The 15,220-nt window shown below is 36.5% G+C and overlaps 2 protein-coding genes across 3 annotated transcripts in view; both read left to right on the top strand.

Moving 5' to 3' along the window:
• The window catches only part of LOC109861406 (receptor-type guanylate cyclase daf-11), a 19,726-nt gene extending 7,985 nt beyond the window's left edge, over window positions 1–11,741 (top strand). Inside the window, exons 3-12 of one of the 2 annotated variants that reach the window (XM_020441040.1) lie at window positions 2,496–2,621; window positions 2,740–2,979; window positions 3,535–3,663; window positions 4,453–4,582; window positions 4,960–5,082; window positions 5,300–5,389; window positions 6,079–6,202; window positions 7,917–8,135; window positions 11,380–11,471; window positions 11,588–11,741. In XM_020441040.1, the coding sequence (XP_020296629.1) occupies window positions 2,496–2,621; window positions 2,740–2,979; window positions 3,535–3,663; window positions 4,453–4,582; window positions 4,960–5,082; window positions 5,300–5,389; window positions 6,079–6,202; window positions 7,917–8,135; window positions 11,380–11,471; window positions 11,588–11,728 (1,414 nt within the window). In that variant the 3' untranslated portion in view covers window positions 11,729–11,741. The remainder of the gene's footprint in view (window positions 1–2,495; window positions 2,622–2,739; window positions 2,980–3,534; window positions 3,664–4,452; window positions 4,583–4,959; window positions 5,083–5,299; window positions 5,390–6,078; window positions 6,203–7,916; window positions 8,136–11,379; window positions 11,472–11,587) is intronic. The other variant, XM_020441041.1, reaches the window with a different exon arrangement.
• Window positions 11,742–12,082: 341 nt separating this feature from the next.
• LOC109861405 lies at window positions 12,083–13,960 on the top strand. The gene has a single exon (XM_020441039.1). The coding sequence runs from the start codon at window positions 12,083–12,085 to the stop codon at window positions 13,958–13,960; it is 1,878 nt and encodes a 625-aa protein (XP_020296628.1).
• Window positions 13,961–15,220: the final 1,260 nt, after the last annotated feature.

Below are 15,220 nucleotides of genomic sequence, written 5' to 3'. Positions count from 1 at the left end.
TCTCTCTCTCTCTCTCTCTCTCTCTCTCTCTCTCTCTCTCTCTCTCTCTCTTACGAAGCAGATCAACCTCGCAATATAATTCCCACTTCGTGAGCAATCTCACTAAACTCGCTGATTTTAATGTGTCGTGCTTAGGGCAATATTTATAAAAGGCACGGTTTTTTATTTCGCGATGGAGCGAAAACGGTGGAGTGCGAGTCTCGACCGACCCAGAGGCACGTACGTAACGACCAATAAATCGATAGGGCGATAAAGTATCGATATGGAAAAGCCAGTAGTGCGCGCATATACTCCATTCCGACAGCATGAAGATGGAGAATATGTTGTACGAGGTCGCGACAATACGCCACTTGTCCTAGCAAAAACTTCAATTTCAATTTGATTATCTCAACGTAATATAACTGCAAAATACTTCTACCATAGAGTTTATCTTTTTTCTTGATTAAAAATATGAATATACTGTTATCAATTATTGCATTGTTTACTTGCAAAAATGTGAAAGATCACAAAGTGATAAAAACAAGCAATGAAACTCTCTTTCTTTTAAATACTAAATACTATAGATAAACTCTTCTAGAAAAACAGAACAGAAATAGACTGATCAATTTAAAAATTCCGTTGAGGCTGCCAGTGTTAAAAAAACCCGGTTTTTAGCGAGGATAGTTTTATACCTTTAAAACATTTAAGTAGAAATGGCATGTTTGTCTAGTGCAAAAAAATCTTGCGAAAATTCATACCTCGGAGTGGAAGTTCGATTGATATAAATGCTTTCAAAATTTCTTTAGACGCATGTTCTTTTTTTACTTCAGTGATTTTTTTATAAATTTTTATTTTAATAATTAAAAATAAGTTTTTTTACATTCTACACGTGTGAGTGCACGCGCCGGCACGCACGCGCCTGTGTGTGTGTGTGTGTGTGAGAGAGAGAGAGAGAGAGAGAGAGAGAAAGAGAGAGTGAATCTACTATAAAAATTTTAATATTTAATTATTTTTATTGTTTATTTGTTATAATTATTTTATATATGGTTTTTTATCATGTTGTTAATAAATATATGTTAAATATATTTATTAACAACATGATAATAAACCATATATAATAAATATATGTATAATAAATATATGTATAATAAATATAATATATATGTTAAAGAAGTCAATCTTCTAAAAAAATAGATATCTTTTTTCTGTGAGGTCTATAAGTTTCTCTTCTGACATACTTTCTATTTCTAAACGTTTATGTTTCTTTTGTTATTGTCATTTACGAATTACGTGTCTGTTTGCTTAATGGTCTTACGAGATATTATTCTAAAGTGCACAAACTACTTTTACTCCTTTGTCTCTTTTTTTCTCTTCTTATTTTTCTTTAATTCTTTTAAATATCTACGCTTACCTTTTTTTATTTTCTTATTCTTTCTATCCATACTAAAAATTTACTTACTGAAAGATTTTTATTTATTTATTATTATGTTTATGATTATTCTTTTATGTTGATTCTTTTTACGATCAAAAATAGATGATCTCAAAGAGCTTAATAAAACAATCTCTTTGTTCCTTTATATCATTGCTTTTCTTTTTATTTTTCTCTCTTTCTCTCCGTTTCTCTCTCTCTCTCTTTCTCTCTCTCTCTCTCTCTCCCTCTCTCTCTCTCTCTCTCTCTCTCTCTCTCTCNCTCTCTCTCTCTCTCTCTCTCTCTCTCTCTCTCACCTTCTCTTTATGAGCAATGGAAGAGGTCGTTACACATGAGCGCGCGAGCGCCTATTTGGAGCAATAGACAGTATTTTTAGCCTGCTGTCTTTCTCTGTTCATCTCACTCTCCATCTTTCTCTCTTTCTATGTATCTTCTTCTTTGTCTTTCTCTCTCTTTCCTCCTGACGTCGTCGTCTGTCGATGGTTGAATATCGCCTCGATATTACGACGATGCACAGCGCACTAATCGGACCCTCATCTCATAACGAATGCGAAGGTCTACCCACCGGTGTCATTATCGACCGATATCGCCACGTGCGAATCCTCCAAGGTAGCTTGTGCTCGTCCTGAAAGATCTCTTTTTTATCTGTTTTTAGATAGCACCTTTTCGGAAATTTGCATTATCATCCCCAAATCATTCTTAAAGACGGCGCTGAAACATTATAAAAATAAATATTAATACAACATATAATTAATGCAAATTAATATCAATCTGAATTATAATATCGTTCAATTTATATAAAAATTGATTGAACTTAGGTTTATTTCTATCATTTTTTTGTGTAAGAGAAAGAGAAATACATAACCGTTGAGTTAGTAAAAATATTTTCGAACGTCTGTTTTGAACATAAGATCGCTTGATCAAATTATTCTGTCACGCCTTGATGCAATTATATTTATACATATTATGTACATTATTATTGCACATACACGACAAAAGATCATAATTCGGAGTATACCTTCCCGATATTGACATTATGCTAATAATTGGCTTGAGTGCAAAGTTTGTTCGTTTATTCTCGACACAGACAGAAGATAAGTTCAGAGGAGAGCAGCATCACTGAGGTAATGGCATGGTACACGAGCGTGAACGCCGCTATGTTGGACCATTTGACTAATCAGATCAAGGAAACGGACAATAGCGGTGTATGGAGGTAACGGTCAAGAAATCTCTTTTTTTTTTTTTTTTTTGCTTTTCATTTTGAGAAATACATTAAATTTATTAGCAAGAAACGAGAATAACATCACAAATCTGCGGAATTTTCGTTTCAGATATCTGATAGCCTTTAAGAATCTCTTGCGAAGTATTGAGAGTCTCGGTATCGCATCTGTGGAAGGGATTAATTACTTTGGTCGCGGTATTCTCATCGGCGACAATTACATCAGTTACGTTCGCCAGGAGGCACTCGGACGCGATCTTCTGAACGCCGCCCTAACATACGTGCCTTCTCTCAGGAAGCTTTACGATGAACTCACAGTTACCATGCCTGACTACGATCGGCTCAAAGCAAGGTAAAATATGTTTTTCTGATTTCTTTTGTGTCTCGAATGATATATCGCGCAGTAGTTATAAAAAAAATTTCACAAATAAAAAAAGGGCCAATACGTTTTTGACGTCAAACGTTTCGATCTTCTTCAGTGACAATCTATTTATAATTACAATAAACATCCTAATACGGATCGAAACGTTTGACGTTAGAAAATTGAACAAATCATCAAAACACGGACACTGTTTACGGCTTATATGGCTCTCTTTTCATTTGTAAATTTTCACGAGCGGAAAAATATATAATAAAGAAACTTATTTTAGTATTAGAATCTCCTCTAATATTGAAATAAATTTTATACTGTAATATTATTGCAAAGAAACTAAAATACAGAATACATTTGTTACTGTAGTTTTTTCCATGAAACAAAGTCAACGTTTAGTAATTCAAAAAAAATATTTTGCAAATGGAGATTTTTATTGAATAACGTAACAGACTAATGAATTTCGCGGAGCTTGTAAAGAAAGAGCGTAAAGACAGACGTAAACATGTGAACAAACGAGAGTATTTTATTTTACAGACGGGACGAAATCTTGCGAAATCAAAAGAGAGAACCGAGCGTGGAGGATGCGATTGCATACTTTGACGAGATGGCTACTTACATTGATGAGCTGCGTAAGCTGCAGCGGGAATTGCGTCATATGATAAGGTACCTAGTAATATCTCATAATGGAATTGTGTCTGTTTCTTCGCGGATGTATTTATCCTTTTGGCGAAACTCGTAAATAGAATACACAGCGTAAAAACACACTCACGCGCTTGTACGTAGAATATATTGATAGCCATTGTAATCGGAAAAGTATTGATTTCCTACTCTCTTTACATAAGTTACAAGAAAAATCTCTTTAGTAATTATTCGCACAATTTATCATATGATTTATTTCAAATTTGAAGATTGCACAGTTTTGATACTAAACATGAAAACTATACAAAACAATTTGATAAATTTGTACTTAAACACTTAATATAAAAATATACGAATAAATATACGAATATACAGGTGATTCAGAACAACCTGTTATCCTTGAAAATACATATTCTTGACTAAATTCTAAGACAACTTTTTATTTGGCAAAATTTTGTCTGAAGCTTACTTTTTGAGTTACTAATAAAAATAGTTGACGTACCATGAGTCGGATCCAAGAGATAGGCAAGAGCGGCGCAACTCATCGTGATTGACAGTGATTTATGTGATGCACGAATTAAATGATACAAATTACAAATGAGTAAATAAATAAGTAAGAAGAATATGTATTTTTAAGGATAAAAGGTTGTTCTGAATCACCCTGTATATGTGTGATGTGATACAAGAGGATTTATACTAATGCTTATTAATAATTTGCAAACGTCAAATATGGACTGCTACTTATTATTGAATACTACTTATGTTACATTATGTTATAATTATGTTGATCGTACAATAAATGTTTGTTACTAGGGAATATGTCAATTCAACATTGCAAGACGCGAGCAACAAGGAAGTCGCGGGGATCGCTATCGTTGTTCTAGTGTTAGTTGTGTCGCCCATCATCATCATACTGATGCGTAATGCCGTCGCTACTATTCAGGTTTGCGATTCAAGCTGTCGACTTGATTTTCTTTCATGTTACATACTTGCTTTTATAACGCTGACAGTAATTTGTTGGAGATGTTACTATAGTAATTATTGTAAATCTGAATTTTTTTATTACTAACTTCTTAGGAATTATAAAGTTGATAAAGTTAATTATCTTTTTATTCAGAATATCTTTATAAAATAGTAACACACACACACACACACACACACACTCTCTCTCTCTCTCTCTCTCTCTCTCTCTCTCTCTCTCTCTCTCTTTCCTTCTAAAATTTTGGAATTTATTTATGATTTTTTTAATAGAAAGATCAAATGTATTCTCAAACTTTTGATTTTAATATCTTCAAAGTTTGTTATGTCGACTAATTGCAGATGTACGCCGCAAATTTGGCACAAAAAGCACGTGAACTCAAACGCGAAAAAAGAAAAAGCGACACATTACTTTTTCAAATGCTTCCACCTAGTGTCGCTCAGCAACTCAAACAGACTCAGCAGGTAGTTAGAAACTGTTTAAAATTGTTTTATATATATATATAAACACTTTTTTATTTTTTAGACAATATAGCAATTATTATTAAAAAAATTTTATATTTTTTTATTTGTTTTTGTAACTATTAGATATTTTTTAAATATGTTTTTAATATATGATAATATATATATGTATACAGCATATATATGTATACACCATAAAATGTTTTTTTATCTCTATCAGGTGCCAGCAGAATATTATGAAGCGGTGACGGTCTACTTCAGCGATATAGTTGGTTTTACGGAGATCGCCGCGGAAAACACGCCTCTTGAGGTACGTTCTCTGCATTTTGTTGCAACATCAAATATAATCGATTAATCAAGATACAAGTTTTAAATTACGTATAAATAATTCGTTATAATGTCATCTCATTTTCATTCACTGATAAAACCGCACGCATGTAATACACTTGCAAGAGAATTTCACGCAAATTGCATTAATATTTTTTTCATTCTTTTCAATATTTCGTGATTGTTTCTTTACTTGTTTATCATCATTCTCATGCTTTTACTAAATCAAAAGCGTTTCATTTGGTGTGTATGTATGTCACACTGGTTTATCTGATGACAAGCACACGTGTCTCGACTAGATTTTGCAGATATAATTTTGTTGTTGTGAATCAAAAAAAAAGTGTTTGATATATTTTGTGAGCGTGTTTTATTGATTCAAAGAGAGTTTTTATGGAAATACTCTTTTGCTTTAACGTAAGTTAGGCGCAAAATAGGCATCTATTTTCTCGCTACTGACGTCAATCCAAGATAACACTAAACTGAGTCTAATAATCAAGAACTTTAAATAAATTAAATAAGATAGTAGAATAAGCACTAAATAAACATTAATTAGTTGACACAAATTTAGCTCTTCCGAGTAAATTTAATTTTTTCTGCTCCATATTGAAAACTATAATTAATAATTTACATTTAGAAATTATAGTATAACGGAATAGCAAAATGTTTTTTCAGGTTGTAACATTCCTCAACTCGATCTACAAGCTATTCGACGCGCGCATCGAGTGTTACGATGTGTACAAAGTGGAGACCATTGGAGACTCTTATATGGTCGCTTCCGGATTACCTGTTAGAAATGGTAAATATAAGCATGAAATCTTCGATTGCTTCTCGTTAATATATTATACTATACTTCTTGTTAATATATTATACTATACTTGATATCAGAAAACTGTTTTAAATTTCTTTTAATACAATGTACTTATAATGTACTTAACCCTTCAGTGTCAGATATGGGACTCCGAGACTCATCCAAAAGTTTTTTAAACCAATGTCTCTATTAGGTATTAATTTAGCGCGACATCTGAAGGCCATGAAAAAAAACTTTTAGAGCCTTAGACAATGGTAAAAGTCGTTGACAGTGTCATTTGTTTAATAGCTTTGCAAAGTTTGAATTTTGAAGTGCAAAAAGGGTCTGAGAGACCTAAGTCTGGATAAAATGTTGGCATTTCAAAAAGTAAATAAATTTTTTTTCAGTTTGAGTACTTCTAATATATTAAAAAATTGTCGTTTTTTTCATAATTTTTATCAAAATATATGTACATTTATAGCGATTTATTAAGTCATAAAGCGCAGAAACGTTTCAAAAGTTTCTTTAAAATTACTAGAGATTTTTTCAACTTGTTTTTTTGATCAGGAAGTTTAAATTTTCTATTTAAAAAAAAGAATATATCTAAATATTGATTTATTGCTAAAATATTGCATGTCAAAGTTGGGCGCTAGAAAAATGCATTCTTTACATCAGAGCTGCACAACTCAGGCAAGCCGACTAGCCAAGTAGTAACGCTGCGATATTTCTGATATCTCCACCACTGACCGCGAGCCTACCACTCTACTACGTACATACATATGTACGCTCCGTTTCATATGTATCCCAAAAAACTCATTGTGAAAATGTTTTTAATTTTACAATTTTTAGAAGACACTTTTGTTCCAAACGTTGAACGAGTCCGTACAAAACTGCGTTGGAATTTTGTAAAAATCTTAATTACCTAAAAAGTTATGAATTTTTAAACAAAAAGCCTTTTTTCGAAAAAAATTGTGAGGTTTTTCTTTAAACGCTTATATCTTCAAACCTACCGGAGATTTTTTCAATCTGTTTCTTTTGATCGACACAGAATCGTTCAACCTTTTGATTAAAAAAGAAAGAAATTGAAAAAATACAGTAGAACCTCCTAAAACGTATACTTCCCCTATTTCGTCACTCTTTAACTCACGCATGCGCAAAGACTTGGTATAAATGCGCAATCGCAGGTTTGGTTATGTTCCGATTCCTCATACTTGGCTATGTTCCGATTCCTCACCCGAGTATATTTTATCTTTATCACTCACTAGATATGAAACAAAGATAAAATGATACTCGGATGCACTCGGGTAAGCACTAAGAGCTGTGCTCCAATGGGATCGTGGGAAAAACGACAAAAGGGAAAATATACGTTTTAAGAGTGGATTTTGTATTGTATACGTTTTGGGAGCATACGTTTTGGGAGGTTCTACTGCATTGATTTTTTGAAGAAATATTCGAACTTAAAGTCGCGTGGATCTCACAAACTCAGTCTGGACAACTCGTAGATCATTTTTTATATCTAACACTAAAGGGTTAATTATTTTTTTATTATCTTTATTTTGTAATTATTGTAAGATAATATAAGATTTTTTTCTTTTTTATGTAGATAATTGTATAGATAATTATATGTATATACATCTATGTTTTGTAATACTCGACCGTTTAGTGTGTTGGTATCGTTCGTTCAAGTTTCACATTTCTTCACTTTTGACTTTGTTCATCACAGGAGATAAACATGTGTCGGAGATCGCTACGATGGCGTTGGATCTGTTAGCAGCTTCGTCCGTCTTTCAAGTGCCCAAACGTCCCGGCGAACGACTTCAGATACGAAGCGGAGCTCACACCGGACCCGTCGTGGCGGGTATCGTAGGCAGCAAGATGCCTCGTTATTGTCTCTTTGGAGATACCGTGAATACCGCGAGTCGCATGGAGTCGACCGGCGAAGGTATTAAAATAATTTTTCGCACTTTTAAAAAATGATTCATATATTTGTTACATAATACTTACAATCAAATATTTTAATAATGAAAACAAAACAATTCTACACATGTTTTGTAATACACTTCCTCTCAACAAAAATGGTCCACCAAACTTTAACACAACTTTTTAACAATTTTCAATACCAGATAACTCAGTAAAAACTCATCCGTATTCAGATAAAAAAAAGTTTCAAATTAAAGCTTAAACATTTCTCTTACAACCAAAAAATTAAGCATCTAGCGTAAGGCTTTTATGACCGTTTAAATTTTGCGTTGTCAGTTATAAAAAATTAAACTCTACAAAAAATATTTGACAAATTGGCGGATGTTGAAAATGGACTTTGAGAAACGGGAAGAAAACTTTTTTTTTAACTATTCCAATGGTCAGAAAAATCGGCTACCTGATACAAAATTGTCTGAGTTTTAAGTCACATTTTTTTTTAACAAATATCCATATCTTCAAAATGTTTCTATAATTGTTTTTGACAAATTATACTGTTTTGAAGAAAAATAGACAACTTTTTCTAACTTTTAAAACTATTTTTATTTTACTATGCTAAAATAGTTTACACAGAATGTGTACTTTTTTTAAATTGGAAACAAATTTGTCGATAACTAACATTTATTTATTGCGTACGTGCGTGCATGTACGTGTGTACGTGTTTGCGCGCGTGTGTGCACGAATTTAATACTGTCATTCTTTTCCATTTAGCAATTCTTTTTCTGATTTGCAGATTTTACAAGAAAAAGTTGTCTACTTTTCTCCAAAACGGTATAATTTTGTCAAAACAAATTGTAGAAACATTTTGAAAATATGGATTTGTTAGGAAAAAATGAGCCTTAAAAGTTAATAATTTTGTACCAGGTAGCCAATTTCTTTGACTAATGCAATAGTTTAAAAAAAAAAGTTTTCTTTTTGTTTCTCAAACTCCATTTTCAACATCCGCCATTGTGTAAAATATTTTTTGTAACTCAAGTTTAATATTTTGGTTGTTAAGAAAGGTGTTTAAGCTTTATTTGAGCCTTTTTTATCTCAATACGATGATTTTCCTTACGAAAAAGAACTACTACCGATTACATATAAATAAAGTCAGTAATATAAATATTGACAATCACACAAGAATATTATTAGATATTACAGGAATCACTGAGAATATTACTGGCAATTACACAGAATGCCAGTAATTATTTCGTACCACTGCCGCAATATATTACTGCCAGTAGTTCTTTTTCGTAAGGGTTTTGCTGGGTTATCTGCTGTTAAAAAATGTTAAAAAGTTGTGCTAAAGATTGGTACCCATTTTTTTGCCAATGAGTGTATTTTATTCTAATTCAATATTTTTGATAAAAGCGGTAGAATGGAAAGTGTCGTGCATAAATAAATGAATATACAGGCTATATAAAAAGTATCAGTACCGCAAAAAATTTCGAAAACTAGGCATTTTACGAAAAAATGTTTCAAATAAACGTTATGGAGTTTTAAAGGATCTATTTACTGTCTTATATAGGTTTTATAGGTTTAATCTTGAATGACATCGCCAAAGTCAGGACAGGTCACCTTGGATTTTTCTAATGGGACACCCTATTTTTTATTGCAAATTCTTATAGCTTAATTCAAAAGCTTTCCAAAACACTATAATAAAGTTTATTTTCATTAAATACTGTTTGACTTATGAGGTTGAATAGTAGAGTATCGTCGATATTAGCATTATTTATTGACGTTATCATTCATTTTAAATGTTGCTTTATCTATAAACACTATGTTGGATAGGAAGTTAGGTTCTTTGTCAATTCTGTTGGAAGTCGAAGAGGTTGGTTGGTGAGAAGAATAAGTTCTATACTTGAACTTATAATATTATCTTTATTGCTCCAGTTCCTTATAATGTTCCTTCAACGTTCCTTACACGGCTGTTTCTCACTGCGGTAAACTCTCCGGCTTGCGGAGCCACATAGTGAGCTAGCAGTCTGTTCACAGTCTCCCGCTGCTTCATCCGCGCGATCGATTTATAGTAGATCGATCGCGCCAATTCAGCAGGCCCACCGGTCCTAGCAACGGCCGTGCTAGTTACCGGCAGAGTTGCAAGATCGAGCAGAGAGCAACGAGAGATCGAAGCGGTGGGGACACGCACACAAGCGAGAACCGCCCTTCGTGTGCGCACACGGACGGCAGTTCTCGCTTGTGTGCGTGCCCGCACCACTCGATGCTGCCGTTGCTCTCTGCTCGATCTTTCATCAGTGGTTACCGGTGCCGGTGTCGACACATGCCGCATTGCACTTCAGACAATGCGGCGATATGTCGCACCCTGTGGCAACCAGCAATTCTTCCTAGAACTGCTATTGCCCCGCAACCTAAACAGGTCATTGAGCAATGACAGTGATGTATCATCATATTGCTCAATGGCCTCACTTTACTTAACTTTATTACAAAACTTGCTTCACAACAATTCTCTGCATCATAAGCTTACAAAATTCGTTTTGATCAAAATCATCTTTGTAGAAAAAGTATCGGTACTCTAATATGTGCAACCTTCATAACTCAAAAAATACTTAAGGAAAATAATCTTGACTTAAGCTATCACATCAATTTTAAGAATCTGCAATAAAACATAGGGAGTTTTAAACAATTATGACTTAAGGCTCGTTGAAATTAATAACAAGAAATATGTAAGGCCTTACGAGCCATTCGCAGGATATCTGAGCGGAAACTGTGCGTGTATATATATAGGGAGTTTTGTTTTAAAAATTTAATGTGACCTTAACCTGACCTTGGCGGCGCCTTCCAAAGTCACATTGATATAATTAGTAAATGGACTCTTTTAAACCGTACAACTTTTATTTGAAACACTTTCTCGTAACATGTCTAGTTTTAGAGATTTTTCGTGGTATCGATACTTTTTATACACCCTGTATATGGTACACCAATAAATGAATATATATGGTACACCATTCATTTATTGGTATGGTATACCATAAAAATAACGCTAATGCAGTTCAAACCCAAAAAGACATCTTTAAATGTTAATACAACACACCTAGAAAGGATCAAATATCACAAAAATATTGAATTGGAGTTATCAATAAGAGCCGGAAGTCACACCTCAATATTTCACCTTGTGTATATTTTATATTGTTTTTAAACTACATTATCTTATGTATAGCTACAACTATACACTATCTCTGATTAATTATTTACGTTATATTTTATTCAAGCTCTGCGTATTCACATCAGCTTAGAGATGAAGAAGGCGCTCGATGCGGTGGGCGGTTTTAAGATCGAGCATCGTGGTCTTGTCGACGTGAAGGCAATATCCTAATATTTTTAAAATAGTTTTTTATCATTTATGTTTTACATTATGTTTGTGCTGTACGATAATGTTGTAAAACTAAATCATATGATGATCTCTTAATCTTTTTTCAGGGCAAAGGTCTCATGGATACTTATTGGTTGGAATGCAAAGACGGTGGCATTGCACGCGCTGCCGAGCTGGACCTGCCGTCTTTCTTTGAAGATGTACGACCGGTCTTCATGCGTCGTCTACGTGAAGAGGGCACCCTCTGATGTGAGCCGTATTCCCGCCGGGACCTCTGGTACCTGAACCGGTGTCCAAATCCATGCATTGTTCGGCTATCCCAGCCGAATTTGATTGACCATCTGAAGCGACCGAGTCAGGGCCGCAAGAACCGGTTGTCCCAGCCGAATTTGCACATCACTCCAGTAAAAGTACCACCACAGTCGCAGTCGAGTATCGAGTCTCAGGACTCTGTTACGTACGAGGGCACTCGTTCGACTACGCCGTGTCCACCGAGCTATTCGCCCGCGAGTCAGCGCAGCCGTTACTCGCAACCGAATCTTCCGACTCTCTTAATTTCGTATGATCGGAGATCGGGCGGCTCCCCGGATCGTCGCATCCGTATGTCGCAACCAACTCTCAACTCCAGCTTAAGCGGCATTAACTTCGTCGGTATGAATCGTGGCGGAAATCGGTTATCCTATACAAGTCTACGCGCTACTTCAGGCGACAACAGCATCAACGAGGAAGAGCGACTCTCAACACCAAATGTGCACGCTCTGGGCGGCAGTGGGAGTCATCGTGGAAGTCTCACGATGGAAAGAAGCTCGTCGCGACTCTCACAGCCGGACGTGCGCAGATTCGCTTTGCGACAAGATAAACGCGAACGATTGTCGCAACCTACTCTAATTACAGGCGATTATTATCCTGGCCGGGGACAGCAACGATTGTCCCAACCGTGTCTCAGCAGCGGCCGAGATAGCTTTGGTGTTCCCTCACCGCCACCCTTTCCTATCAAACACAAGAGATTCGCGCCTGCCTTCATGCAGGCGAGTCAGCGAGATCGCTTGTCGCAGCTCGATATCGGTGCCAAATATCGAAATCTGAAGCCGGATCTGGGTAGTGGAACGTCGCAGGTCAAGTTCAATCGCGACCGCTTTTCGATTCCGGAATTAGAAACTCAGAACGATCTGCGACTAATAGCCGGTACGCCGAAGCAGCGTTTCAGCTTGGACAGTCAGTTAACAAAGCAACGTTTCAGTCTTGATAGCCAAGATAGCTGCAAATCACGTTTGCTGCCAATCGCCAGCTCGCCGATTTTTGAACACCAACAGATGAAGACCGAAGAACTCACCGGAATCACAACAGGCAAGCTGAAAAGTCCCACTTGCGAAGGCCTCGAAAGCGTCATTGTAGCGAGCACATCACCGATCTTTCCGCCTGGCGAGAGGCGATTCCTTGCACCGGATTTTCCGTTTACCGGCAGGAAAACATCTACATCGCCGTCGCCACCTAAATCAGACGTCACGCCGGTTGGCAAGACACGTGGCAAACCGCCGCCAATCCCGGTTCGCGAAAGAATGTCGGTGCCGGAAATCAGAAACTCGAGTTTACGTCGACTGCTCGATCCGCCTGTTCGACAGCGGCATAGCATTGCCGGGAACTTAAGACAGTCGTTGTTGTCGCCGGTGAAGCTGCCTGAATTCGGTACTAGCGGTCGAAAATCACCGCGGTACTCGATTGACGATGCGTTGGAAAAACTAAAGAGAATCGAGAAAGAAGAAAATCGAAAAAACCAAGAGATGAACGAAGTGAAAGAGCAAAAAAACAAGGATCAAGAGCAGCATCAGCAGCAACAACACGAACAGCAGGAACCGAAGCATATCCAGCGACATTACTCGTACACGTACGAGACGACGGGCAGCGATGAGAGTAGCAGTGTCTCGACGCTTGGCAAGTTAAGCGTGGGCGGTACACCAAAGCGCAAGTATCTGGAAAGTAACTTTGACGAGAACGAACAAGTAATCACAACAGTGATTGAGACCGAGATGCCAATAATCTTACCAAGTACACCCGCCAAATATGCAAAGAAAACACAGGTGTACTCAAACGAGACACCCAAATGGATTCGAAAGTATCTGGAGAACGAGAGCCCGAAAGTAGGGCAAAAGTTCACCTCTAGCGGAAGCAACAAGGATCAGATCAACAAGATAGACCGACGAACCAGTCGCAGGAAAAGTTCGTTGGAATCAATCGAAACGGTGACGAAAAAACCCGAGGAAAAGGTCCGTTCCAAGTCTGTCAGCTGCGAAGAGAGAAACACCAAAGGAATCCAAGAACAAAAAGGCGTGAAAGAGACCTACGTCCGAATCGTGCCGTCAAGCAACGCCCAAGAGGAGAATAGGTATGAGATCACGGTAGATTCCATTACTTGGACGAAAAACGACAATCGAGGTCTCTATGGCGATGACACCGATACGGACGATTCTACGTCGATCTAATCGGAGATTTTACGTGCCACGGTTGCAGGATGAATCACTGCGCGGTCAACTTCGATTACTCTAACCTAATGTATAAATATTATGCGAAGAACATGCAAAACGAACAGAATCTTGGATATTTCGATCTATACCCACGAAGAGTAAGAAGATCGAACTTGATAGCGCGCGAATGGAAAAAGTGGTGCCGATTTTTACGGTTCATTGGGAAGGAATCCGCTCAAGGGAATTTACGTTGGACGCCATTTGCAATTTGAAACATAACCTGACCCACGAAGTAAGAGTAAGAAGATCGAACTTTTCGTTATATATACAAAAGTGGTCCCGATTGTGCCGGTTCATTGGGACTTAGGAAAGAATCCGCAGCTATAGCATGTTGGATTCGAGAATGTGAGACCAAAGGAGAGGTTTCCAGAAAAAAAAGTTTATTTACATCAAAGACGATGAGTTGCGATTAGTAGAGATATTAGTAGAGGATTATTTCTGAAATAAAAAGATGCATTCTCGAGGAAACTTTATTACACAAAGAGTATGATGAGTATATATACATAATATTTCTACTAATCGCAACTCACCGTCCTAGGTGGAAATAAACTTCTTTTTATAAATGTATGCATAACTACGCTGCAATCGTATATGTAACAAGATAGGTTACATATACTAAACGTGTACATGTGTTAGTTGTGTACATGCATAGTTTTGCAAATGGCGTCCAACCGTAAAAAACTATTCCCTTGAGCGGATTCCCTTCCAATGAACCGTAAAAATCGGGACCACTTTTGTATCACGGAGTTCGATCTCCTTACTCTTACTTCGTGTCTATACCATATATGTAATACTCCTATATTGCTCGCTTCGTATACTTTCCATAAGCGGTTTCTACGCCGATGAAGTGAGACAGACGATAGATGTATTGACTGTTTTGCGCATGCTCAAAATTCCGAGTTAGGGGAATAGGCTGCGCAGCATATATACTGCGCAGACTTTACAAAGAAGGGTTAGTGCTGGTTAGTACCAAATACTTTTTTTATAAAACTTACCTATGTACCGAAATATGGTCTTCTCTTGACGGCTTGCGATTGCATAAATAACATTTTTTTCTATTCGACATTTCTAACCTTACATATTGCCACGTAGCTTCGCTTCAGCTATATGTAATATTTCTGCGCATCCCCATGGCATTCCCACTAACTCCTACTCTCACGATTCAGTGCATGCGCAGAACGCACGTTTCCTCTAACAGAGTGAGAAAACGATATCATC

The sequence above is a fragment of the Pseudomyrmex gracilis genome, unplaced genomic scaffold (assembly GCF_002006095.1).
Source record: "Pseudomyrmex gracilis isolate BER0280 unplaced genomic scaffold, ASM200609v1 scaffold_738, whole genome shotgun sequence".
Classification (NCBI taxonomy): domain Eukaryota; kingdom Metazoa; phylum Arthropoda; class Insecta; order Hymenoptera; family Formicidae; genus Pseudomyrmex; species Pseudomyrmex gracilis.
This window is presented reverse-complemented; position numbering and strand designations above follow the sequence as displayed.

Excerpts from the sequence above, each read along its gene's own strand:
- LOC109861405 (XM_020441039.1), top strand. The coding sequence starts at position 12,083 with ATGTCGCAACCAACTCTCAACTCCAGCTTAAGCGGCATTAACTTCGTC.